Below are 26652 nucleotides of genomic sequence, written 5' to 3'. Positions count from 1 at the left end.
ATGGTGGAAGAAGAAATGTGGGCAAGGGGGTTAACAAGGAGAGATGCAGAAAATAGGGCAAAATGGAGAAGATTGTCTTGGGGACCGCAAGGCTAACCCCCACTCTAGCAGGGAAAATGGCCTTAAAATGCATGTTGTTGTTGTTGGGCTAGGCCCCTTAGTTCCAGTGAAGTGAAATCTTAACGCTACAGCATACGATGACATTCTCGATGATTGTGTGCTTCCAACTTTGTGGCAACAGTTTGGGGAAGGCCCTTTCCTGTTTCAGCATGACAATGCCCCCGTGCACAAAGCGAGGTCCATACAGAAATGTTTTGTCGAGATCGGTGTGGAAGAACTTGACTGGCCTGCACAGAGCCCTGACCTCAACCCCATCGAACACCTTTGGGATGTATTGGAACGTCGACTGTGAGCCAGTCCTTATCGCCCAACATCAGTGCCTGACCTCACTAATACTCTTGTGGCTGAATGGAAGTAAATCCCCACAGCAATGTTTTCTCCTTTCCAGAAGAGTGGAGCCTGTTATAGCAGCAGGGGGGGGGGGACCAACTCCACATTAATGCCCATGATTTTGGAATGAGATGTGTGTGTGTGTGTGTGTGTGTGTGTGTGTGTGTGTGTTAAAACTTCCTCGAACGCGGTTTCCAATCTACGCGCTGAATTAAATGCGTCAAAACCTCCCCAACGCGAGGGTGTTTCGCATTTACACGATCGTGGCTGGTGTTTTCCCAAAGATTTATATTATTCTTATTCCTTGCTACTGTACTGTACTTTACTTAACCCTTGTACACACAAGGCAGGTGTTCTTAGGCTGAATACAAGGCTAAAAAGACCCCCCCTTGTGTGGACAAGGGTTAATTAATATTTAATTTATACATACGATGATACGAGTCGCCATTTGCCATGATCGGCGATCGCAGTTCGATTTTACATTCTGGATTAATTACTACAAAAACGGCCGGCGTTTCCCCAAATATTTTATTCTTTTTCCTTATTACCTTACTTCATTACTATTTAATTTATATATACGCGCGGCACGAGCTGCCACCTGTCACCATCTCCAAACCTGCCGCCATCAAGTGAGCTTACGTCGATCATTATGGTTCCAAAAAGACCCAATTTGAACCAACCAGACAAGAAGAGGAAAACGATGACCATGGAGGTCAAACTTGATATCCTGAATAACATCATCAGTTTCTGCTTCATCTTTGGCCAGGCAATATGGCGTGAATGAATCAACCATTAGGACGGTACGGAAGGCCGAAGATAAAATCCGTTCCAGCGTTCGTGCGGCAACATCATACGTTAGCAGTAGAGACACCCTTGTTGAAAAAATTGGAGAAAAGATTGAGTGTCTGGATCGAAGATCAGAGCCAGAAAAGTGCTCCAGTGGATGGGCCCATTATAAGAAGAAAGGCCATTAGCATCTACAATTACCTTAAGAAGCCCAACCTGATGAAGAAACAGAAGATCCACCAGCAAATCATCACCCAAACCTCCAACAACCACCTCACAGTAAAGCGAGTTATTTTGCAATAATACAGTAGGCTACTATTATGATACTAACACTTATTTTAATGTATATTTAATAATGCTGCACCATTCCATACAAAGAAACATGTAAAAAAAGCAATAAAGTCTGTTTTAGGGTCAGTTTTTTGGGAGCCTGGAACATATCCCCAATTTCCCCATACGCTTAATGATTCCTCCAACGCGAATTCCTCCAACGCGAATTCCTCCAACACGAGGTTATCCCAGAACGTATCCCCCGCGTTGGAGGAAGTTTTACTGTATGTGTATATATACATACATTGAACCCTTCTTTGGGGAAATGGTAATCTGTGGTTTGGAAGGAAATTGCAATCGTGGTCAAGACTCAAACTCGTGGCTCCTTCGCAGTACCTTGGTGTAGTCCTCCACTGGCAGCAACTAGCTTTTCCTGCAAGCGACCAGCGTCCATCTCTGCCTTTGCACGGACGATGCTCATTTCCATGTAGATGTCCTTGTATTTTTCCGTTGCGTACTTCTTCTCCTGACGTGCACACACCCACCCCGACACATTGCCTTTGATCTACACCTTACGGGAAAATCAAGTCGTACCATCTAATTTGTGACAATGCGATGACGCCATGAGCCGTTTTCAATCAAAAGCCAAACACGTCTGATTGTACCGATCGATGGCGTCGTTTTGCTCGCTCACCCTGAGGGCTGCTTGCAGTTGCTCTTTCAGAGCATTCATCTCCTGTTTGTAATACTGGATTTCCGAATCCTTCACCCGAACCATCACCTGTAAGATGTAAGCACATTTGTTTAGAAGGAAACAAAAAACATTGAGGGCTGTACAGTGTTGAACTTTCTGTTTAGCACTTGCGGATGACTGGATCGATATGTTATTGGGGAAAACACCCAAACCAACCAATAGGAATTCCCACTCGAGGACAACCCACATGAACCTTTTATTGCATTTATGGACCAACTTGAAATGCAGAACATAAACTTTGGAAGGTTTTACCAATTCGCAACTACCTGTGCGATGCACGTTTTCCATAAGGACGCAACATGGTGACCCTGCCGTTTTCACGAAACCTTAATGATCGGCCTTGCCTGATCTCTGTAGGAACGAGAGCCTGTTTTATCCGTTGTGGGTGTCATTGTGCAAATCCGCATGCAGATCTACTTTATAGATCGTTCATTCATAGATCTACTGCAATCTGTATACCTGAGCAAAGCTCTACTTTGTTAAATTCTTATTCTTGTTATTCATCTTATGGAATCCAAATTAAGAATGTAATTTTCATATTGCCAAAGGAATGTGCAAAAAGATAAAATTATACTGCAGAGGTGTAGTATGCTCATGGAGTAGCTTGACAACTGAGGGCGGCAAGTTTACGGAGAGACATGGGGGTGAAAGGGACGATGGTGGAGAAAAACACCGACACCGCAAGTAAGTTGTGGAGGTTGGTGTACGAGAGGCGACAATGGACGGCACTCTTCAACGACAGGAGGGAAGGACATGACAGGAGGGAAGGATATGACAGGAGGGAAGGACATGACAGGAGGGAAGGACATGACAGGAGGGAAGGACATGACAGGAGGGAGGAGGGGAGGGAAGGACATGACAGGAGGGAGGAGGGGAGGGACAGGAGGGAAGGACATGACAGGAGGGAGGAGGGAAGGGACAGGAGGGAAGGACATGACAGGAGGGAGGAGGGGAGGACATGACAGGAGGGAAGGACATGACAGGAGAGAGGAGGGGAGGGACAGGAGGGAGGGACAGGAGGGAAGCACAGCATGATCACCCTTTTGAAGGCTCATGGTTGTATCTTCGAGTCACGTGATTCCTCTCATCCCATATAGAGTCGAACCCAAATGTAATAAAGAATAATGGAGTTTTCTTTTTCGTTCTAAAACCCTTATTGAAATTTATATTCTATCATTCTCTGTTTGCATATTTTGCGACACCGGTTGTGGTCGATTAACAAAAACGAACTCCAACCTGTTTACCCACAAGGATGCTTGCTGCCAGTACTTGCTTTGGGGTGATGTGAAGGATCGGTTCTCATCTGGCGATAACGATCGTGTGACGTGTACAGAAAGTTCCCGTTTCTTTTGAAGTCTGTCTCCCAAGTACGGAATGGGAAGTGTTCCAAAAGGTCTGACGCATGTTATGATGAGGGATACCTTGGGGGAGGCAACAACCTTTCCATATATTCAGACCTCTGGTCCTTGGACTTTTGCTTGGCCTCTAAACCAGAAGGTGACAACTCGGGATCAAACGATGCTGGTCCTGCCAACTTAAATGTGACATCTCTGCCAAGCTGATAATTTGTTTGGATAAGGCCTTGTGCCATCTGCATTTCTGTCCCAGATCGCTTTAATCGATTTGTGGTTAAGCACGAGGTGTCATCTTCGTATCAAACCGCAAAAATTCCAGGATTATCGACTCCAGCCACCCAAATACCAGACTGGCATTTCCTCCCAAATTACTTTCCCTTTACTCTTCAACCTCCCCTTTTCCTCCCCATCACTCCTCAGATAATTATTGTTAATCGAAACAGCATGCCCCCATTTTATTTATTTATTTATTTACAGGAGTGAGGGTTTGGTCATGTGTTGAGGAAGGATGAAAGTGACTGGTTGAGAAGAGTGATGGAAATGAATGTAGGAGGAAGTAGAGGACGGGGAAGATCGAGAAAGACTTGGATAAAGATGGTGGAAGAAGAAATGCGGGCAACGGGGTTAACAAGGAGAGATGCAGAAAATAGGGCAAAATGGAGAAGATTGTCATGGGGACCGCAAGGCTAAACCCCGCTCTAGCACGGAAAATGGCCTTAAAATGCATGTTGTTGTTGTTGTGGTGAGGGTTATTGAAAGAGGAGGGTATAACAGACAATGGGAAAACGTCAAAGGAAGGGAGGAAACAAACTAGCAAACAAGATTAGATTATGAAAGGTTAATGGGGGTAATAAAGATCATGGGTCAAAATTGGGGGTTTTGTAAGTAAAATGTTGAAATCCAATTGTAAAACAATCCTTATATTTCTGCCTTTATGGGGGCATACCACCCCCTAGTGGAGATAGTTGGGAAGCTTTCAGGTTTGCAGTACATGGAGGGATTCTTCTCAGTACTCTATCAATAAATTAAATTTCAAACTGACAGCTGGAGGTACACACAAGAATATGTAATAATTTCGATTCGATTTGCATAAACCCCACGATGTGAAAACATAACCACGTGTTACATGTGGTCCATGGCAATTTGGTACTGTAGTAGGTACCTATCGGTCTCGAAGTACCTCAAGCTCGTACGTGGCTGGGGAAGTGCTTGTGGCCAGCTGGCCCATCCCATCTCCATCGCCAGTAACAATACTTCTGAGTCGGCGCAGTTCCTGGGATAACCGCGAGTTCAACTTCTGGAAAAGCAAGCACAGCTCGAAGATTGGGGGAAAAAGAACGTCACATTTTCCAGAATTGTTCCTGCTTTTGTACACAACCGTGAAAGGGCCAGAGAGTACAATAAAGTCGGTTACCACAGGACTGTGAAGAGGATGGAGACAACTGGGCATGCGATGGACAATTAACTTCATTCAACCAAAACCCCTTTTATTTCCCTGTCCAAGTCAGAACTAACGTAATTGTCCTAACGGTAACCTCCACTCTCTCGCCTGTGGAACTGTCTTCCTGAGTGTTATCTCGAGCGCTTCCCTCCGGGTTTTCAAAGTCTGCTGCATCACTACGTCTTTGTCAAACTGTCTTCCCTTTAGTGCAGCAGCAGAGGGCACAAAATGTGCAGTATTTTTGGAGTTATGTAAACTCGAAGTAAAACATTTGTCCTCATGGATAAAATCAATGCCTATGGTCTCAGTTCATATAATTTGCATGATGAAATTTCCGGAAACCTGTGTGAGCTGAGAATTTCACGTTTCCATAGCAACCGATGAGCTTCCGCTTCCGGTTCTGCCGGCGAGGTAGTGTTCTTCCAAGCTCTCCACGTCATCAAAGTTAAGTATTTTCCCATTTGTGCTTTTGTCAAAACTGTACTGTTTATTTTACTGTGTATGTGTCTACTGTATGTTTCTAGTAAGATCTCAGTTGTAAATTGTGCACACCTGTGTGTAATAGTCGTTTTGTTCGTGACGCGTTTCGGGCCTGGTCCCTAGAGGCTTCCCTGTCTCCTCAGTGGTCGTTTGTTGTCTATTTACTTTCGTTCTCTCACTGTATTGCTTTTTTCTGTCTTTTCACCCCATACTTCCCCCGAACATCTTCCCCTTTGTTTAAAGTCTTAATTTTAAAAAAATATCTTAATAATTTCCTTCTCTCCTCGTCACTTCCCCTCCCCCGATCGAGTCCATGCGTTTCGCACCACCCATTTTTCTCTCCTTCCTTCATATCTCAATCCTCTCCAGGCAATACCTTTCCAATTCTAGTTTTCACCATACTCCTTCAACCTTTCTCCTTCTTCTCAGATCCACTTTCACCTAACCTTCAAAAATAAAATATATTAACGAATAATTTAAAAAGTAGGCCCCTCCTCCTGTACCAACACAATTGCTCATACACCTCCCTGTTCCTTTGTTATCTGCTCACCTGGCTGTCAATCCCATATTCTTCTGTTCCTGCTTCTGAACCTGTTCTGGAATCCTTCCTCCCCCTTTGCCTCCATGTCCTCACTTCAGGGAATTTCCAAGAAAGATTTCATGTTTTTGTTTAAAAATGTTTCAACTTTCCCCTGCAGTGTTGTACTCTGTTGTTTATTATAACACACTTTTCTTCTACCTCTTTAAAAGGTTGTCTTCGATTTGCTCAACAAATCGCTCCATTTCAAATGAAAATTCCTTCTCTTCGAGTTCTTCCTTTCTACATTCCCTAAACTCACCTGCATTCCACCCCTCCTCCAACGTTTTCAAACGGATCTCTGACTTGTAAATCACAAGAAACTCATTTTGCAATAAATGTTCGTTTTCCATTAATTGTCCAACACTTTCTAAACTCCCCCCTCACCCCTCCCATTCAAATCTCCCCCCTTACCCCTCCCCTCCTAAACTCCACCCTAACCCCTCCACTTCAAATCTCACCCTTCCCTCCCAAACTCCACCCTCACCCCTCCCCTCCTAAATTCCCCCTTCGCCCCTCTCCTTCAAAACACCCCACCCTCCATTTTTCTCCAATTCTTCCCTCTCACCTCTCCTTAAAGCAGCCTCCTCCCCGCTTCCTCTCCCTTCCAACTCTTACCTCCATCTCCCCCAACCTTCTTCCTCGCTCTGCCCCCCTCCCCCCCTCCTCAAACAACACCTCACTGTGCCTCATCCAATCACCATCAAACCTTTTGTCCTCTTCATCCTTCGATTTCTCCGAGCTCTTCTGAAATCTCCGACACACTATCAACAGCTCTCCCTACCTCCTTCCTCATCTTACCCTCCCCTCCCCTCCCCTGTATCCGATGTTCCCCCTTCCTCTTCCTTAACGGTATGGACCTCAAACATACCGGGTACCGGGCCTTCGCTCAAACCTGAATGATCTCTCCATTCAGGTTACTTCTGACAAACCAGACCTGATCTGCTTAACAGAAACTTTCCTCCTTCAAGGTATCTCTGATTCCTTAATTTCTCTTCCTGGTTACTCCCTCCTCCAGTATGATAGACCTGAGCCTCGTTCTGGTGGTGGGGTGGCTATCTTTATCAAAAACTCTCTACCTCCCTCTCCCTGCACTGCACTCTCTCCACCACACCTCCAGGAGTACCTCTGGCTACGGCTTCCCCTCCGCGTCCACCTTTTGTTCATATGTGTGTTGTACTGTCGTGCACCAAACAGTGATGACTCCATTTACATCTCGCTGTCTGACAACATGGACCAACTTCTATCCACTCATCCCAACTCTCTCTTCCTCATATGTGGTGACTTCAACTATCATCATGCCAGCTGGCTGGGTGTGGGTACCTCTCTCACCAGCCATGGCACCTCAGCAAAGGACTTCTGCGACTCACTGGGACTGACACAATCTGTCAATTTCCCAACCCGGATCTCAGTCAACAGAGCATCTTCTCTTCTTCACTTGGTTATGTCAAACTTCCCTGCAAATGTCTGCTGTTCTTCTTCTGCTCCAATCGGTTCATCTGATCATGTGCTTGTTAAAGTGGACATCTCTCTGGCCATTCTCAGAGAGCCTCCTCAGCATCGACGAGTCTGGTATTTCACTCAGGCCAACTGGCACGGTCTTTAAGCAGCCATCAATCACCTGGACTGGTCTCCCATTTCCACTGCCTCTGACATCAACTCATCCTGGGAATTCTTCCAAAGAAAATTGCTCTCTCTCTCTCCTGCACAAATTTATCCCATCTCGTCTTCAGTTGTCATACCCTTCCTCCCGTCCATGGTACACTGAATCTTGTGGTGAGGCAGTTGCCTTGATACAACTTGCCTTCTCCTCATGGAAGGCAAATCCAACGGAAGGCAATATCCGTTCCTTTCACAAACCTCGGAACCGGTGTGTGTCTACCCTCAGGAGAGCCAGGAAACACTATCTTTCAACTCTCAAGACTGAACTCTAACCTTTTTTCCATCCTCCAAATCCTGGTGGCGTCTGGTCATTTTCAGAATCATTGGAATCCCCTGTGATGAAGCTACCTCCGAGGGCCTTTCACTTACTCACCGCAGGCAGGTTGGTGGTCTTTCTGTCTTCCACCGACTCCTCTCCAGCCTTGCTCCTCCAGCTCTCTCTGGGCTCTGTCCCCCAAATATTGCTAAAGGTCGCACAAGATCTGCCTGCAACCTTCTTATGGTTAAACTGCCAAAATCAAGACTCTCTGCTCACCTTCACGCCTTCATTCCTCTTTTCTCCCGCCTCTGGAACAAACTCCCCCACTCCCTTCAATCCCACTCCTCCCTCCAGGTCTTTAAAACAGCTGTTCACCACCATCTCTTATCTTCCCCCATCCAAAACCTTGATCTTTTCTACCCCCGCTAATTTCACCCCAAATCGTCTTTTTTGAAATACCAACTTCTTTCCTGGAAGTCCTTGGTGAACTTGTGTTTAGACTTCTCCCCCCCCTTCCCACGCCGCCTCCCCCCAAGCCCTCTCCCTCCCACACATTCCCGATGTACCTCACAAATGTTGTGTTTATGTCCTTCCCCTTCTCTCCCCATCTTGTCTACCGCTCCCCTTTTTATATACTTTGTTTGTTTGTCTGTTTGATTTGTTTGTGTGATAAATGTTAGCTCTTTCACGAGCCTTGAATATGTATACAAAAAAAAAAAAAAATCTGTTTCTGGTGTTTGTTCCCCTTCCATCCCCCCCCACCCTCCTCCCCCTTACCTCAAATGGCAACACAGCTGACTCCGCACGTGAAAAAGCTGAATGCCTCAACTCTGTGTTTACCTCAAAATATTGGGTCCCAAACCCTTCTCTTTCTTTACCCAGTGAACCCAGCTGCTCCTGGAACCTGTGTCCTCCTCTCCTGACAAGGTGGAGAAGTTTCTGTCAAACCTCAACTCTGATTCTGCAACTGGACAAGACGGCATCAGCCCACAGGTCCTAAAATCCTGCTCTGCCACTCTTTCACACCCTCTCTCTGTTCTCTTCACCCTCTCTTACTCAAGGTCATCTGCCATCTGCTTGGAAATCAGCAAACATTACCGCTTTACACAAAAAGGTGCAAAAACAGATCCTTGCAACTACAGACCAATCAGCCTGCTCCCAATCATCAGCAAAGTCATGGAATCCATCATTGCTATGGATATGGGCCCTGTGCTTTTTCTGGTCTTCATCAATTATCTCTCTGACTCTCTTGAAAATCCTCTCTATCTCTTTGCTGATGACTCTACTCTCTGTCGCTCCATTCTTCATCCCTCAGATCGGCAGTCTGTAGCCTCCTCACTCTCTGCAGACCTGGACAAAATCACAGACTGGGCAAACAAGTGGAACATGTCTTTCAATCCTGACAAATCTCACACTCTTACGATGTCTCTCCGAAAAGACCGACTGGACAACCCTCCCATCTACTTTCTGAATAATCCTCTCCAAGAAGTTCTGTCACTCAAACTTTTGGGTCTCACTATCTGCCATGATCTTTCCTGGGAAAACCACATTTCAAATCTGGCCTCCAAAGCCAGTCGCCGACTGGGCATCCTCCGTCGTGCGAAGTCCTTCCTTGGCACACCTGAGCTAACCACGTACAAGGCTTTCATCCGCAGCTCAATGGAATACTGCTCTCCCCTCTGGGCTGGAGCTCCTGCCTCACACCTAGCTCGTCTTCACGCTGTTGAAAGCAAAGCATTCAGAATCATTGGAATCTCCCGCGATGAAGCTAACTCCAAGGGCCTCTCACTCACTCACCGCAGGCAAGTTGGTGGTCTTTCCGTCTGCTACCGACTCCTCTCTGGCCTTGCCCCACCAGCTCTCTCTGGGCTCTGTCCCGCAATTATTCCTACAGGTCGCACAAGATCTGCCTGCAACCCTCTTATGGTTAAACTGCCAAAATCAAGACTCTCTGCTCACCTTCACTCCTTCATTCCTCTTTTCTCCCGCCTCTGGAACAAACTCCCTCACTCTCTTCAATCCCACTCCACCCTCCAGGTCTTTAAAACAGCTGTTCACCACCATCTCTTATCTTCCCCCATCCAAAACCTTGATCTTTTCTATCCCCGATAATTTCACCCCAATTCCACTTTTTGAAATACCAACTTCTGTCCAAGAAGTCCTTGGTGTCCTTGTGTTTTATACTTCTCCCACCCCCCCCCCTCCCCCTTCCCACGCCTCCTCCCCCCAAGCCCTCTCCCTCCCACACATCTCCCTGCTCTTAAATGTTGTGTGCTCTCAAGTGTTTGTGTGCTTCCCATTCTCTTGTCTTCCACTCCCTCTTTTTATATATTTTGTTTGTCTGGTTGATTTGTTTGTGAAGTAAATGTCAGCTCTTTCACGAGCCTCGATTCAGTATACAAAAAATATATATATATATCAAATCCTTCCTCTTCTCCAATGGCTTGATCTCTGATCATCAATTTGGTTTCAGACCAGGTAACTCTACTCTGGACATGCTGCTTCTGCTGTCTCAACAATGGATGGAGGTCCTCAATGCCAAACAGGAAATCAGAGCTGTCTCCCTTGACATATCACGTGCCTTCGATACAGTCTGGCACTCCGCTCTGCTCACCAAACTCTCCTCTTATGGTATCCATGGAAACCTCCATGTATGGCTTGTGGACTTCCTCACCGGTCGCAGACAACGTGTGTCCCTGAATGGATTTCTCTCATCTCTCCTTCCTGTTCAGGCTGGAGTTCCTCAAGGCAGTATTCTGGGTCTTGTGCTTTTTCTGGTCTTCATCAATGATCTCCCTACTCAAGAAAATCCTCTCTCTCTCTTTGCTGATGACTCTACTCTCTGCCGCTCCATTCCTCATCCCTCAGATTGGCAGGCAGCAGCCTCCTCACTCTCTGCAGACCTGGACAAAATCACAGACTGGTCAAACAAGTGGAACATGTCTTTCAATCCTGACAAATCTCACACTCTCACTATGTCTCTCCGGAAAGACCATCTGGAAAACCCTCCCATCTACTTTCTGAACAATCCTCTCCAAGAAGTTCTGTCACTCAAGCTTTTGGGTCTCACTATCTGCGATGATCTTTCCTGGGAAAACCACATTTCCAAGCTGGCCTCCAAAGCCAGTCGCCGACTGGGCATCCTCCGTCGTGCGAAGTCCTTCCTTGGCACACCTGAGCTCCTCACATATACAAGGCTTTCATCCCCAGCTCAATGTAATGCTGTTCTCCCTTCTGGGCTGGTGGTCCTGCCTCACACCTAGCTCGGCTTCACGCTGTTGAAACCAAAGCTTTCAGAATCATTGGAATCTCCCGCGATGAAGCTGATTGTGAGGGCCTTTCACTCGCTCACCGCAGGCAGGTTGGTGGTCTTTCTGTCTTCTACCGACTCCTCTCCAACCTAGCTCTGTTCCCCCAATATCCCTACAGGTCGCACAAGATCTGCCAGCAGCCCTTTTCTGCTGAAACTGCCAAAATCTAGGCCAGTGGTCGGCAACCTTAGGCACGCGTGCCACCATTGGCACGCGGCAGCGTAATCATTGGCACACTGGCGAAAGCAGTGCCCTCTCCGCTGCATGCCAAATCACCTCTTGAACAGCCATTGGCTGTTGTGCGTGTTGCACTATAACAGTATTCCGGTGTGATGGTGCAGGGTGATGAGGTGGATGGATCAGAGCAGAGTCACCATTCCAATTCCAAATTATTTTACTGGAATAATAATTATCAATGATGATTGATGAAAGATGAAAGATGAAATCAAAGATTTTTGACATTTATTTCCAATGCAATACTTTGTAAATGAGTTACTGAAAGCAGTGTTTTGAAATGGGGTCCATGCATATAATTTGTAACCTCATTGGGGACAAATTTTACAATGATAAAATGATCATTACAATGTCCTGATTATGAGAGATAAATGTTTATTTGAAATGTTGTTGCCGTGCATGTAGCCAATATGGATGGAGTAAAATTCCATGTCTGTTGGAAGTATTGTTTTGACGTGGTGTCATAATTAAACTTAATGTTGAACTTAATGTTGATATGGCACACTAATTAACAAGAACATTTTAAACTGGCACTTCATGTCAAAAAGGTTGCCGACCCCTGATCTAGGCTCTCTGCTCACCTTCACTCTTTCATTCCTTTTTTTCTCCCACCGCGGTCCCCCCCCCCCCCCCCCCCCTCTTCCCACGCCTCCTCCCCCCAAGCCCTCTCCCTCCCACACATCTCCCTGCTCTCAAATGTTGTGTGCTCTCAAGTGTTTGTGTGCTTCCCCTTCTCTCCCCATCTTGTCTTCCGCTCCCTCTTTTTATATATTTTGTTTGTCTGGTTGATTTGTTTGTGAAGTAAATGTCAGCTCTTTCACGAGCCTCGATTCAGGATACAAAAAAAACAAAAAAAAAACTCCCTCAGCTCTCTTCAATCCCATTCCTCCCTCCAGGTCTTTAAAACTGCTGTTCACCACCATCTCTTATCTCACCCATCCAAAACCATGATCTTTTCTACCCCAGTTAATTCACCGCAGATCCACCTTTTTGAAATACCAACTTCCTTCCTGGAAGTCCTAGTCCATGTGTTTTATACCTCTGCCACACCACCCACCCACCCCCACCTTGATCTATGCCCCCCAAGCCCTCTCCCTCCCACAGATCTCCCGATGTGGCTGTTCTCTACTGCTGTACTTGTGTGCTTCCCCCTCTCTCTCCCCATCTTGTCTCCCGCTCCCTTTATTATATGTTTATATGTGTCCGTTTATGTTTTTTGTGATTAATATTAGCTCTTACACGAGCCTCGATCTTGTATACAAAAAAAAAAAAAAAATTTACATAGTGACAGCCATATTTGGGGAACAGCACAGACAGAGCTGGGGGAGCTAGGCTGGAGAGGAGTCGGTACCTGCGGTGAGTGAGTGAAAGGCCCTCACAGTCAGCTTCATCGCGGGAGATTCCAATGATTCTGAAAGCTTTGGTTTCAGCAGCGTGAAGCCGAGCTAGGTGTGAGGCAGGAGCACCGGCCCATAGGGGAGAACAGTATTCCATTGAGCTGCAGATGAAAGCCTTGTATGTGGTGAGGAGATCAGGTGTGCCAAGGAAGGACTTCACACAACGGAGGATGCCCAATCAGCGACTGGCTTTGGTTGCTATGGAAACCTGAATTTCTCAGTTCGCATAGGTTTCCGGCAATGTCATCATGCATATTCAATATCCTGGGACCGTACGCTTTAATTTAATCCATGAGGACAAATGTTTTACCTCGGGTTGAGCTACCCATCGTTTTTGTTTGTGTCTGCTGCTGCACAACTTTGCCCCACCTCGAGATCGAGACTGGTCCAAGTCTACTGTCCATGCCCTGACATTTACCTTGTACATTTCACTCAAGTTTCTCCAACCGCCTCCAGCGAATGCAAATGCAGTAAGTATTGTAGCAGAAACTCACCACACTGACTCTTCTTCAAAAACCAGCTATAAAACTCGTTACAAAAATAATACTTTATACACCTTAGACCACCACACCGTTTGATCAATTGAATATTATACTTTGATGTGTCATTGGTTATCAACCAATGTGTGCAATGCAATTGACGCTGTACAAAGGCACCCACCTGATTTTGTGCATTTAGTGCCTGGTTCTCTTGCTGGCAGTGGCACAAAGCCTGCCGCTCGGCCTCGAGTGCCTGGCTTAGGTGAGAGTTTTCAAGGCACTTCTGCGAGTACTGCTCCGAAAGCACACCCAGCTCTCTTTGTGCAGACGTCAGCTCTTCCCTGCACAACACCAAAATAGACTGCAAGCAGGGACCAATCCTACTCTTCCTCTTGGGCAATACTGGGCAATCATGCAAGCTGGCAGGACAATCGGCTTATTAGCCGCTCCGCAAAAACTAACAAGGAATGGGTTGGATTCCAGCACTGGATTCATCCCAAGCAATGTGTTCTTGAATACAAATAAGTATCGGTCCCCAGTGATGGGAAAAGCTAAAGTTAATCTATCAATTTAAATTATTTCATGGACTTTAAAAAGGTTAATTGTTTTGCACTCTTGGTTTCACTCAGTGCCAAAGCTCTGAGGTACTTACATTTGATACAGATACAAATATAGAAACATTTGTGCCTTCAGAAAGTATTCATACCCCTTCACTTTTTCACATTTTATTGTGTCCAGCCTCAATTTAAAATGGCTTAAATTTACATTTTCTTCACCGATATACACACAATTTTTACAAAATCATTAAGAATTAAATACAGAAATATCTAATTTACATACGTATTCAACCTCCTGAGCCAATACTTTGTAGAAACGCCTTTGTCAGCAATTACAGCTTCAAGTCTCCATGGGTATGTCTGTATCAGCTTTGCACATCTGGATTTGGGGAGTTTCTCCCATTCTTCCATGCAGATTTGCTCAAGCTCTGTCATTTTAGAAGGGGAGCGTCAGTAAACAGCAATCTTCAAGTCTTTCCACAGATTCTCAATGGGATTAAAGTCTGAGCTTTGGCTGGCACTCAAGGACTATCGCGTTCTTGTTCTGAAGCCATTCCAGTGTTGCTTTGGCTGTGTGCTTGGGGTCATTGTCCTGTTGGAATGTAAATCTATGCTGCAGTATAAGGTCTTTTGCACTCTGTAGCAGGTTCTTCTCAAGGATTTGCCTGTCTTTGACTCCATTTATTGTTACCTCTATCTCCCAGTCCCTGTCAATGAAAAGCATCCCCATAGCATGATACAGCTACCACCAAGCTTCATGGTAGAGATGGTGTTAGATGGGTGATGAGATGTGCTCAGTTTCCGTCAGACGTACCGCTTTGCATTCAGGCCAAAGAGTTAAACTTTCATCTCATCAGACCACAGAATATTTTGCCTCATTCTCTTAGTCTTTCACGTGACTTTTTGCAAACTCCAAGCATGCCGTCATGTGCCTTTTTCTCAGGAGTGTCTTCCATCTGACCACTCTCCCATAAAGCTTAGATTGTGAAGTGCTGCAGAGACTGTTGTCCTTCCGGCAGGTTCTCCCATCTCAGCCAAAAAAACTCTAGTTTTATCCAAGTGGTCATTTGGTTTTTCGTCACTTCCCTGATCAAGGTCTTTCGTGCCCGGTTGCTCAGTTTGGTCGAATGGTCAGCTCTAGGAAGAGTGGGTAGTTCTATATCCTTTTAATTTCCTAATGATGGAGCTCACTGTGCTCTTGGGAACTTTCAACACTCTAGAAATTGTTTCATACTCTTCCCGAGATCAATGCCTCCTCACAATTCTATCTCGGAGTTCTACGGACAGTTCCTTGGACTTAATGGTAGAGTTTCTGCTCTGACATTCACTGTCAACTGTGGGACCTCATATAGAGAGGTGTGTTTCTTTTGAAATTTTGTGCAATCAATTTAATTGGCCACAGGTGCACTCCAATCAAGTTGTAGAGACATCTCCAGGATGATCAAAGGAAACTGAATGCACCTGAGCTCAATTTGGAGTGTTATATCAAAGGGGTTGAATACTTATTGGCTCAAGGCATTTTTATTTTTTATTTTTTTTGTATACAAGATCGAGGCTCGTGAAAGAGCAAGCTTAAAATTTCATTTTTCATTGATTTGTAGAGAAGATTCAAAAAAAAAATATTCCAGTTTGACATTAAGTGGTATTGTAGATCAGTGACAAAGGTTTTTCATTTAATCTATTTTAAATTCAGGCTGTATCACAACAAAATGTGAAAAGGGTGAAGGGGTGTGAATACTTTCTGAAGTCACGATATACCACCACTGTGAAATGGTGGTGCAACATCGGGCGGCGGAGGTCGGATTTGTCTAAAAAGAGGGCAAAACAAGTACAGATCCATTCAAAGTACACCGTCCCCATGCCCAATAAATAACATCCTCCAGCACGACATTGCCGGTGTGCCTTTGGCAGCACATCGACAGTATTGGGAGGGAGAGGTGTGCAATAATTGATTGATTAATTGCATAATTAAAATCAATAAACAGTAATCATAAAATAATTTCTTAATCAATTGGCTAATAGCATACCTAAACCACCGAAGCTGTGACTTTTTGAAAATTAAATAAATAAGCCATTAATTGAAAAATATAAATAAATAATTGATTAATCAATAAATAAAAAATATCCTTTATAGCCACATCACTTGGTCACTGTCGTGTCCAAAATGTCAGCTTACCAGCTCAAAAGGTGCTCAGATATTGCCCAGATGAGAAAGAAAATAAATAAATGATAAATAATGAAAATAAATAAATGAATGAATGAATGAGTATAAAATAAATAAATGAAAATAATAATGAAAATAAATAAATAATAATCATTAAATATTTAAATTATGAAGCAATTGGCTAATATAATACCTAAACCACCACCGTTTCATCCAAATCTGTAACTTAAAAAAATAATTAATGAAGTCATTAATTGAATATTTAAATAATCGATTAATTGATTAATCAATAAATCAAAAATAGCCTTTACAGCCAAATCACTTGGTCATTGTCGTGTCCAAATATCAGCTTCCTAACTCAAAAGGTGCCTGAGATATTGCCCAGATGAGAAAGGAAATAAATAAGTACTTAATACATCAACAATAATTAAGTAATTCATCAAATAATTGATTGATCAAAAATATAGTTTTTGCCAAAGCACTTTCTCACTATTGTGCTGAACTTTCAGCTTCCTAGCTCAAAGTATGGCTGAGATATCGCCCAGACAAACAACAAGAAAGCAACCAGAGTGAAAACTGAGTACTCCCTTTCAGCGCGCATCAACACAGGGCCCCCTTGATGGCCTGGGCCATCACAGGGCCTGGCGATGACGTCATGCAGCACCTGGAGATGGAATAGGAAAGGAGCAGTGTACAATATGGCGATTTTAAATTGTGTTACTTCATCAAGATCTGTATTCAATCTACTTTTTCTATGGAAGTAGATTGAATACAGATCAATCCTCATGAGGATCAATCCCCTATTCAATCTAAGGAAGCCAAACAGTTCAATCTTGGTTTCATCAGACCACAGCATCTTGTTTCTCACAGTCAGAGTCCTTTAGGTGCTTTTTTGCAAACCCCAAGCAGGCTTTCATGTGTCTTTCACTGAGGAGAGGCTTCCGTCTGGCCACTCTGCCATAAAGCCCAGATCGGTGGAGTGTTGCAGTGATGGTTGTCCTTCTGGACGTTTCTCCCATCTCCACACAGGATCTCTGGAGCTCAGCCAGCGTGACCATCGGGTTCTTGGTCACCTCTCTTACCAAGGCCCTTCTCCTCCGATTGCTCTGTTTGGCCGGGCGGCCAGCTCTAGGAAGAGTCCTGGTTGTTCCAAACTTCTTCCATTTAAGAATTATGGAGGCCACTGTGCTCTTGGGAACCTTCAATGCAGCAGAAATTTCTTTGTAGGTTTCCCCAGATCTGTGCCTCGACACAATCCTGTCTCTGAGCTCTGCAGGAAGTTTCTTCGACCTCATAGCTTGGTTTTTGCTCTGATATGCATCATCAGCTGTGAGACCTTATATAGACAGGTGTGTGCCTTTCCAAATCATGTCCAATCAATTGAATTTACCACAGGTGGACTCCAATCAAGGTGTAGAAACATCTCAAAGATGATCAAGAGAAATGGGAGGAACCTGAGCTAAATTTCAAGTGTCATAGCAAAGGGTCTGAATACTTATGTCAATGTGATATTTCAGTTTTTCTTTTTCATAAATCTGCAAAACTTTCTAAAATCCTCTTTTCTCTTTGTCATTATGGGGTATTGAGTGTAGATTGACGAGGGAAAAAATGAATTTAAACGATTTCAGCATGAGGCTGCAACATAACAAAATGTGAAAAAAGTCAAAGGGTCTGAATACTTTCTGAATGCACTGTATATATTATATATTATATATATATATATATATATATATATATATATATATATATATATATATATATATATATTGTTGCGAATATGGAATTTGGCCTCCATATCCGCTTGTAAATATTCCCCTATTTCCCCAATACTCCCCAACTATCCCCAATCCCCCATTCCCTAGTCCCATTGCCTGTAAATAACACTCTGTAGAACCGACCTTCCACTTTTTCCCCCATTAAATGTCGTGCCCAGGTCCACCGCATCTCACGTAGACAACTTTCGGACATCTTGCTAGTTATTCTTAGTCTATGTCAGTTAAGGACTCGTTTCCATTAATTCTGACTCTTCGTTGCACCAGAATGTGATTATATGGCACCAGTAGTGAGTTTAGGACCTTCCCATACCTCCTCCCATCTTCTTCCCCAAACAACAACAACAACAACAACTACAGCTACAACAACAACTACAACAACGGCGCGCGGGGGGAGTGTGCGTCCTCACACCGGCTCGGTTAGCCGCCATGACGATGCGCTCCGACGGGGTTACCACGAAGGGGCTCCTTGTCAGCCCCTCGTCAAGGGCGGAGCCGGTAACCCCCCCCGCACGCACCCAATGAGAAGCAACGTGCCGATTCCATCTGGGGCGGAGCTAACGAGCCGAGGGCGGGTCACTCCCCGCCGGATATACGCGGCGACTGACCGGATGTGACGTGAGATGCGCCTGAACTACGGAGAGCAGAGGAAGCCACCGCCACCCCCAGCGCGACGATACCTCCCCGCATCTTTGGACCGGACCGAACCGGGTCGATTCTGCCCTGAGCCCAGGTGCACCTGGAGCCATCGACTGCCTGCCTTTCCTTGCCATCAATCCCCGTGTGAGTCAGCCTTTTGTCCCGTTTATCTGTCGTCTGTTGGGGTTAATATAAGAGTGTGTCTAAGTGCTTGTCTTTCTATGCTGTCCCTCTTGTAGTTGTAATCTAACCTTCCGAACGAATATAACCTCCTCCGGAGGTCTTGAGAACCGTATCCCTGGTGTCGTGTCCTTTGAATCCCAGCCGTTGTGTCCTTTTCCTTCATTGATCTAGCGTAGCGCGACTAGTCAACGTTCGAGCATAATCGGGTAACTTGTGCAGACGTGGTCATACCAAACCGCTCGGTAAACTAACATCCACAACCGCGTCTGAAACAATTGGTGTCGAGGAGTGGAATTCGGACCCGGGACTAAATTTGTTAGGCCCAAACTTTGGGAGGTAGAATCGATCCGGAGCGCGTTTACTGCGCTCGACGAAATTATAACGGCGAAATTTGATTTTGTTATACGGAAATAAAAACCCGAATTTTGAAAGTCGCGCTATGGCAGACCAAGTCGGCTGGGGTCCGGTAGTGGAGAGTGAGGCAGGGTCGGTCCAGGACCAAATTGAGGGACGCGAGGAGAGCGAAGCAGCGAGGGTAGCAAACGCACAAAATGGCGCCTCGCTGGTCACCGCGCCCGCGACCGTGGCAGCGCCCCTGGTGGATTCGAACCTTTTCCTCCTGCAAATGAGGGCCCTTATGGAACAAATGGTGGGAATGAGGGCTGATAGTGAGCGGTTGGGAAACCAAATGGGGGTAATGGGAAACGAAATGGGGGTAATGAGGGACGAAGCGAGGGGTACCGGAGAGGGGTTAGACAATAATTTTAAGGGTTTAGACAAGAAATTTGGGAAGTTAGACGACAAATTTGAGGGGTTAGACAACGGGATAAAAGAGGTGAAAAAGGGGTTAATGGGGGTAGAAAACAGAATGGCCGCTCAAGAGAATCAAATGGAAGGGATGCAAAAGGGGTTAATGGGGGTAGAAAACAGAATGGCCGCTCAAGAGAATCAAATGGAAGGGATGCAAAAGGGGTTAGAGGGGGTAGAAAATAGAATGGCTGCCCAGGAGAATCAGATAGAGGGAGTGAAAAATGGGTTAGAGGGGTTAGAAAACAGGATGGAAGGCAAATTGAGGGACATGAGGGACCAAGCGGAAAGGGAAGTTAACCAAATGGGGCAGCAGATAGAGGGGGTCAGAATGGGGGTAGAAACCAAACTGGATGCTCACAGGGAGGAAATGGAGCAGATGAGGGTGGCATCTGGGCAGGAGATGCAAGTGATGGGAGAGGAGATCAGAAGAGGAGTGAGTGAGGAGGTCGGAGGAGTGCGCGAGGAGGTGAGGCACTGTAAGGAGCACATGGAGAAGGAGGTGAGAAAGGGGACTGTAAAGTTACAAGGGGGCATAGAGGACCTGACGCAGGAGGTGGAGCAGCTGACGGTGGGACAGACGGAGTTAGTGGAGCAGGTTCAAAGGAACACTGCGGTATTAGGAGGTTTAAAAGCGACACAGAAAGAACTAAAAGATGACTTGGTAGCGACGAAGAGGGAATGTCAGATGGTACGTGAGGGACTGACAACGAGGCTGGACGAGGTGATAGAGGTAATGGAGACGAAGGACCGGCAGGTGAGGACGCACATGGAAACGGTCAAGGTAGCCTTGGAGGACGAGCTTGAGGAGACGTACCGGGGAATAAAAGAGGTGAAGCAGAAATTAGAAGAAGTGGAAGAAGGGGTGAGCGAAATTAAGAAGCGACGGAGAGGGGATAACAAAGAGATAAAAGAGGAGATAAAAGAATTGGTCCAAAGTCTGTGTTTGGATCGTGATGATGTGCTCATTAACCGGATGAGGGATTCGCAGGTGATGGAGGAGAAGCGAAGAGAAAGAGGACCCGGTGTAAGTGGTGACCAATATGGTCGTGCGTATGATGCGCCAGGTGATTTAAGAAGCTTGGGGGTCGAGATGGACCCGGGTGTTCGTGAGAGGCCGTTGGTGAAGTGTGCGACAGGTCTGGTGTGCGAAAAAGGAGGTGTGCGAGAAAGTCCGACTCTGGGGTGTGTGAGGAAAAAGTGCGTGCCAAGGAGTGAGGGTGCTGGCGAGAATGAGTCGGTCGTAGCGCGTGTGCGAGGGAGCACATGGAAGCGCGGTGTGGTAAGTGTTACAGAGGGTGTGACGGGAGAGTGTGCGCAGGAGTGTGCGCGAGAAAGGTGTGTGACGGACAGGTGCATGGGGAAAGAGTGCGCTGTCAAAAGTAAGGAAGAATGCACACCTGTGGTGAGTGTTACAGAGGGTGTAACGGGAGAGTGTGCGCGAGAAAGGTGTGTAACGGACAGGTGCATGGGGAAAGAGTGCGCTGTCAAGAGTAAGGGTGAGTGCGTTGTCAAGAGTGGTGGTGAGAGTAGTGAGAGTGACGAGGAGCGTGAGTTGGGTGTGACAGGTGAGCGAGGATGTACACCTGGAATGGAAGGATGCACACCTGGAATGGTAGAGCGTGAGTGGGAATGCACGCTGGAGTTGGTAGTGAGGCACGTGGTTGGGTGTGCGAATGAGAGCACACCTGTGATTGTCACAGAGGAGGTGACAGAGGAGGGGGCGAGAAGAGGTGTGTTGGTGAGGTGTGCGACCAACGAATGTGTGCCAAAGTGTTCGGTGGTCAGGTGTGTGACCAAGGCTGTGAGTGGAATGAGTGTACCGAGGTGTGTAAGGAAAGGTACGAGGAGCATGGGCACGGCTGGATGTGTGAGTAAGGAACGGGCTGCGGGGTGTAAGCATGCAGGTGAAGCATCGACGTTAGACGGGGTAGAGTTTAGAACGACTTATAGCCGAATCGGGCCCTCGGTGCGTGCTGGGCCTCGCTTTGAACGGCCGCGTCCGTGCTCCACTAGGCGGAGCGGGCAGCCCGATAGAAAGGGTCGTCATGGCGACCACTTTTTGTTGAGGCAGTCCGGCAGGTCGAGATCGGGACATTGGATGGCTCCACGCCGAGATGGTGCGTGGGATCTCGGCCCGGGTAAGCCCCCGTCCCTGCACCGAGTGCCGGACGCATCCAGCCGCTGGCACAGAACAACCCGCATTCATGGCTTGGCTTTACGAAGCCGGGCTTTGGACAGGAATTGGCGCACCGAGAGGCATTAGTGAGTAGACTGGGTGATGAGGTTAGTGTTTTGGCCCCGAAATTAGAGAAAAACAAAATTTGATGATTGGCAAGGGATTGGCAGTAGTGATTGGCAGATGATGGGTAGTGATTGGCAAATTTTTGATTTGTTGCAATTTGATGTGCAAAATTGGTAGTGAGCGATGGGCCCGATGGGTAAGGGGGGCATCCCTGCCACCCTTCCCATGTGGGGCAAAGGAGCAATAGCTTATGGGGTGTATGGCAGTGAAAACTAGCCCGGGTGGGTTAGGTTATATTGTAGGGATCTAGAAGAGATGGACATTAGGTGACATTAAGTTTAGTTAGTGACTGATACCTGTAGTGGGGACGCAGGTAGATTAGTGTGGATGATAATGACGAGGGAGCGCAATAGTTTAAAGGGACGACTGGGAAGCGCAAGTTTCAGAAGGGAGTAGTTAGATGAGATGATGCTGTGTGAGGATGGAACAGGTGTGATTGCACAGGTGTGCAACTGGACAGGTGTGTGGAGTAGTGTGTGAGTAGTGAGTGTTGTGGATCAGCGCGAATGCGCTTGGGGAGAGAAGGGTGCAGGTGGCACCAGGTGTGAGAGCACAGGTGTGCAGGTACAGGTGTGTGGAGAGAGTTGGAGTAAGTGGTACGGAGTGGTGTGCATGGTGCGAAGGTGTGGATGGGGGAAGAGTGGACCCCTTTCACGAGTACCCGGGGCGGGTAGTGTAAGTGTTAGGTAGAGGGTATAGGTAAATTGTGGTTGGAGATTGGCATCTGTGGTGCGGTGGCAGAATGGTGTTGTGAATGGGTGCATTAGTGTTGTGGAAATGGCTGGGTGTGTAGCCTGTTAGTGTGTGTTGGTTGGGCACTCCACCACTGTGAGGATGTCGGCCAGGTGAGGCCGCAGGTGGGCTCTGGGAGCCGGTAGAGTTGTGGATGGGGCCCGAGGATCCGGAGGACGGACCCGGGTAGCCCAGTGCCAGAGAGGGCACCGAGTGGGGAGAGCGCCAGAGGGCCTTCCCCAGGTAGTTAGGTTAGGGTAAGGAGCAGGTAAGCTCGGAGGCAACTGCAGTGGTGGAGGTGTGCAGGTGGGTAGACCCGCTGGGAGAGGTACACGCCACAGCCCAGAAATTGTGCGAGGGCACCGGGAGATGAATCGGGGGAGTGAGACCCCAAATTGGAAAGCACCACAGTTTGGCCAATGGGAATTGGTTTTTAGAACCCATAGTGTAAGAGGGCCAATGGTTTGGCCGGAGAAAGACCCCGGGTAGTGTAAAGTTGTTAAAGTCATTTAGGAAATAGTTAGGATTGATGAACCTGTCGCACCATACGCAGCCACTTACCTGTGGTGATGATGATGACTCCACACCTGTGTTTTCTTCGTTCTGTGCAGGAAATGAGGATTGCTGTGGATTTGTGAGACGCATCACGACGTGGATGAGACATTGGGGTGATTCCATCTCTCCCCCCTTAGGAGGGACTGATGATGAATTGGTAATGGCAAATTTTGATGTTCAGTTGGAGATGGCAAATTTTGATGAGAGTTGAAAATGGCAAATTTGATTGGTTAGGAGGGAGAGAAGACGAATTTGGTTTATGGGAGGAACGGGGAAGACAGTAGGGACGTTTGTTGATTGGTAAAGTAGATGTTTATGGGTAGTGTTGTGTTGTGTGGATACAGTAAGGGGTAAGGGAGGGGCCATGTAGGTTACCTGGTGGGGGGGGGGGAGCGTACGGTAGGAACGTACCTGTCTCACCTGGTTCCCATGTGCCCCCAGTGTGCATTACCTTGCATTGCGTGCACTTTTGCGCCCTTACCACCTTACTCACTTGTCTGCTTCTTTTGTCTCCCACCTCCGAGGATCTGGCTTTGGGGCAGAGAGAGAGGAGAGAGAGGTGCTGGCTACGCAGTTGTGGGCCTGCACTTTCGCTGCTTGCTGCCTGGATCGATACACCATATGGACCGCAATGTTTGTGGCCACCCACAATGGACCGCAGTTCTTTTGCGGCCAAGCACCACCCGTGGATGGACCTATGGGTCAACGTGGCACCGATGCCATACAAGGTGAACCACTAACAGTTGGCCCCCTGAAGGCCACAATAAAGAAATGGACGCGGTTGGCGCCTTTCTTTATTTTTGAAAGAAGTAAGAAGGCCAAGTGCACCACACGAAGGCAAGACCAGCGGCAGAACATCGGCCGGCTGCGACACCACCGGTGATTTATAAACACTTTATTGGTGCACCGGATGGTGCTCACTGTGTGATGGGGTGGTGCTTTTGATGCTTGGAGGGGGTGCTCTGCACATTATTAAAGGCCGTAGGCCACAGAGCACTCGTGGGTTGGTGTATCGATGCTGGCATGCGTGCTCTCTCTATGCATAACATCTGCATGTGTTCCTCCAGAAACAGGTCCTGGATTGTAGTGTAAATATCAGCGTAGTCTTGTGTAAATAATGCTCCCTACCGGCTGTATGTTTAGTTTGAGGATTCTTTCCGCAATTCGGTTATCCTGTGGGTGTGTTTCTGTGAGGAGAAGGGTGCAACGTCGCAGGGGGACATATTTACTCATTTGTGAATATCTGTAAAACTGTCGCACTCAGGGTAGAGTTAATAGTAGAGGGAACTACATCTGAGTGCCACACTAAAATAGGTAAAAATTTATCGGGTCGGGACGCCCCGAGGGTAGAGAAGGGTGCAATGTTGCGAATATGGAATTTGGCCTCCATATCCGCTTGTAAATATTCCCCTATTTCCCCAATACTCCCCAACTATCCCCAATCCCCCATTCCCTAGTCCCATTGCCTGTAAATAACACTCTGTAGAACCGACCTTCCCCTTTTTCCCCCATTAAATGTCGTGCCCAGGTCCACCGCATCTCACGTAGACAACTTTCGGACATCTTGCTAGTTATTCTTAGTCTATGTCAGTTAAGGACTCGTTTCCATTAATTCTGACTCTTCGTTGCACCAGAATGTGATTATATGGCACCAGTAGTGAGTTTAGGACCTTCCCATACCTCCTCCCATCTTCTTCCCCAAACAACAACAACAACAACTACAGCTACAACAACAACTACAACAACGGCGCGCGGGGGGAGTGTGCGTCCTCACACCGGCTCGGTTAGCCGCCATGACGATGCGCTCCGACGGGGTTACCACAAAGGGGCTCCTTGTCAGCCCCTCGTCAAGGGCGGAGCCGGTAACCCCCCCCGCACGCACCCAATGAGAAGCAACGTGCCGATTCCATCTGGGGCGGAGCTAACGAGCCGAGGGCGTGTCACTCCCCGCCGGATATACGCGGCGACTGACCGGATGTGACGTGAGATGCGCCTGAACTACGGAGAGCAGAGGAAGCCACCGCCACCCCCAGCGCGACGATACCTCCCCGCATCTTTGGACCGGACCGAACCGGGTCGATTCTGCCCTGAGCCCAGGTGCACCTGGAGCCATCGACTGCCTGCCTTTCCTTGCCATCAATCCCCGTGTGAGTCAGCCTTTTGTCCCGTTTATCTGTCGTCTGTTGGGGTTAATATAAGAGTGTGTCTAAGTGCTTGTCTTTCTATGCTGTCCCTCTTGTAGTTGTAATCTAACCTTCCGAACGAATATAACCTCCTCCGGAGGTCTTGAGAACCGTATCCCTGGTGTCGTGTCCTTTGAATCCCAGCCGTTGTGTCCTTTTCCTTCATTGATCTAGCGTAGCGCGACTAGTCAACGTTCGAGCATAATCGGGTAACTTGTGCAGACGTGGTCATACCAAACCGCTCGGTAAACTAACATCCACAACCGCGTCTGTAACAATATATATATATGAAAAAATATTATCCTCATGCTTTCTATAAATGACACCTCTAGATACACATGGATCTGGGACTTTTTGGGGGCTGAAACGATTCCTTTCATAATTGACAATGGAGGTACCAATGCCGTCACGTATGGAGACACACAAGGGCCCACTGGGATTAATATGGCATCCATCTAAGCCCCTGTAATAAAACGTTGAATGTTTTTATTCTTCCTTGAGGTCACACTTGGCAAAGCATGATTTGAAGGAGGAATTGTAAACTTTTTATAAACTTAATCATCATTATCATCAAATGGGGCAATCGTTTGTTTATGGACTCATTCACTCGATTCTAATGGCAAACTTTCATTCACGTATCCATTCTTATTAATCATCATAATGTGGCATATGTGAGGGTGCCATGCTCACTGCTGCCTGCGGAGTGCATCTGTCCTCTCATTGCTGCTGCTACTGCTGCTGCTGCGTTGTGTTTGGAGAACCCGCTCAAGCTCAATGCGGTGAGCATTCTGCATGGCTTCTAGTGCTGTGCGCAGTGAAAGGTGCACATTACAGCACGTTGTACACATTTTGGAACACACGGTACCACATGTGCTGTAACCCATGTGGCTGACCTGCAGCAGTAGCTGCTGCTTCCTCTGCCAGGAGCCGCTCCTGCTCCTCCCGCTGCTCTTGTATCTCCTGATCTTTTTGCCGATGCAGCTCGGCAAGTGCAATCCGGTGGGACTCTTGCATCGCTGCAAGGCCTCTCTCACACGCCGCCTGCACATTTGTAGTGAGCGTATGAAGGTTCCAACACTTAAGGGGCCACAATACAAGCTGACTAGCTTCACAAATTCCCATGACAACAATGCTGGAGATATTATGAGCAAGTGTTACCTGGGAGATGTAACCACTGAGATTTTTCTGCTGCAACAGCTTCGTTTGGAGGTCACAGTTCTCTTCCTGCAGGAGGTCCAGTTCCTTACGCACTTGCTCCAGCTCCTCCTGCAACTTCTCCACCTACGATGAAATGCACAAC

At 46.9% G+C, this 26652-nt stretch overlaps 1 protein-coding gene across 3 annotated transcripts in view; it reads right to left on the bottom strand.

Moving 5' to 3' along the window:
* The window catches only part of LOC137426804 (myosin phosphatase Rho-interacting protein), a 57577-nt gene that overhangs the window by 18269 nt on the left and 12656 nt on the right, over positions 1 to 26652 (bottom strand). For 2 of the 3 annotated variants that reach the window (XM_078778994.1, XM_078778993.1), the window contains 7 exons: positions 26511 to 26633; positions 26246 to 26393; positions 26043 to 26157; positions 13637 to 13796; positions 4796 to 4912; positions 2201 to 2287; positions 1903 to 2032 (listed from right to left, as the gene is read on the bottom strand). In XM_078778994.1, coding sequence (XP_078635120.1) covers positions 1903 to 2032; positions 2201 to 2287; positions 4796 to 4912; positions 13637 to 13796; positions 26043 to 26157; positions 26246 to 26393; positions 26511 to 26633 — 880 coding nt within the window. Of the gene's footprint in view, positions 1 to 1554; positions 2033 to 2200; positions 2288 to 4795; positions 4913 to 13636; positions 13797 to 26042; positions 26158 to 26245; positions 26394 to 26510; positions 26634 to 26652 lie in introns of those variants that run through there. The other variant, XM_078778995.1, reaches the window with a different exon arrangement.

Source organism: Myxine glutinosa, chromosome 5 (assembly GCF_964187855.1).
Source record: "Myxine glutinosa chromosome 5, kmMyxGlut1.1, whole genome shotgun sequence".
Taxonomy (NCBI): Eukaryota; Metazoa; Chordata; class Myxini; order Myxiniformes; family Myxinidae; genus Myxine; species Myxine glutinosa.
This window is presented reverse-complemented; position numbering and strand designations above follow the sequence as displayed.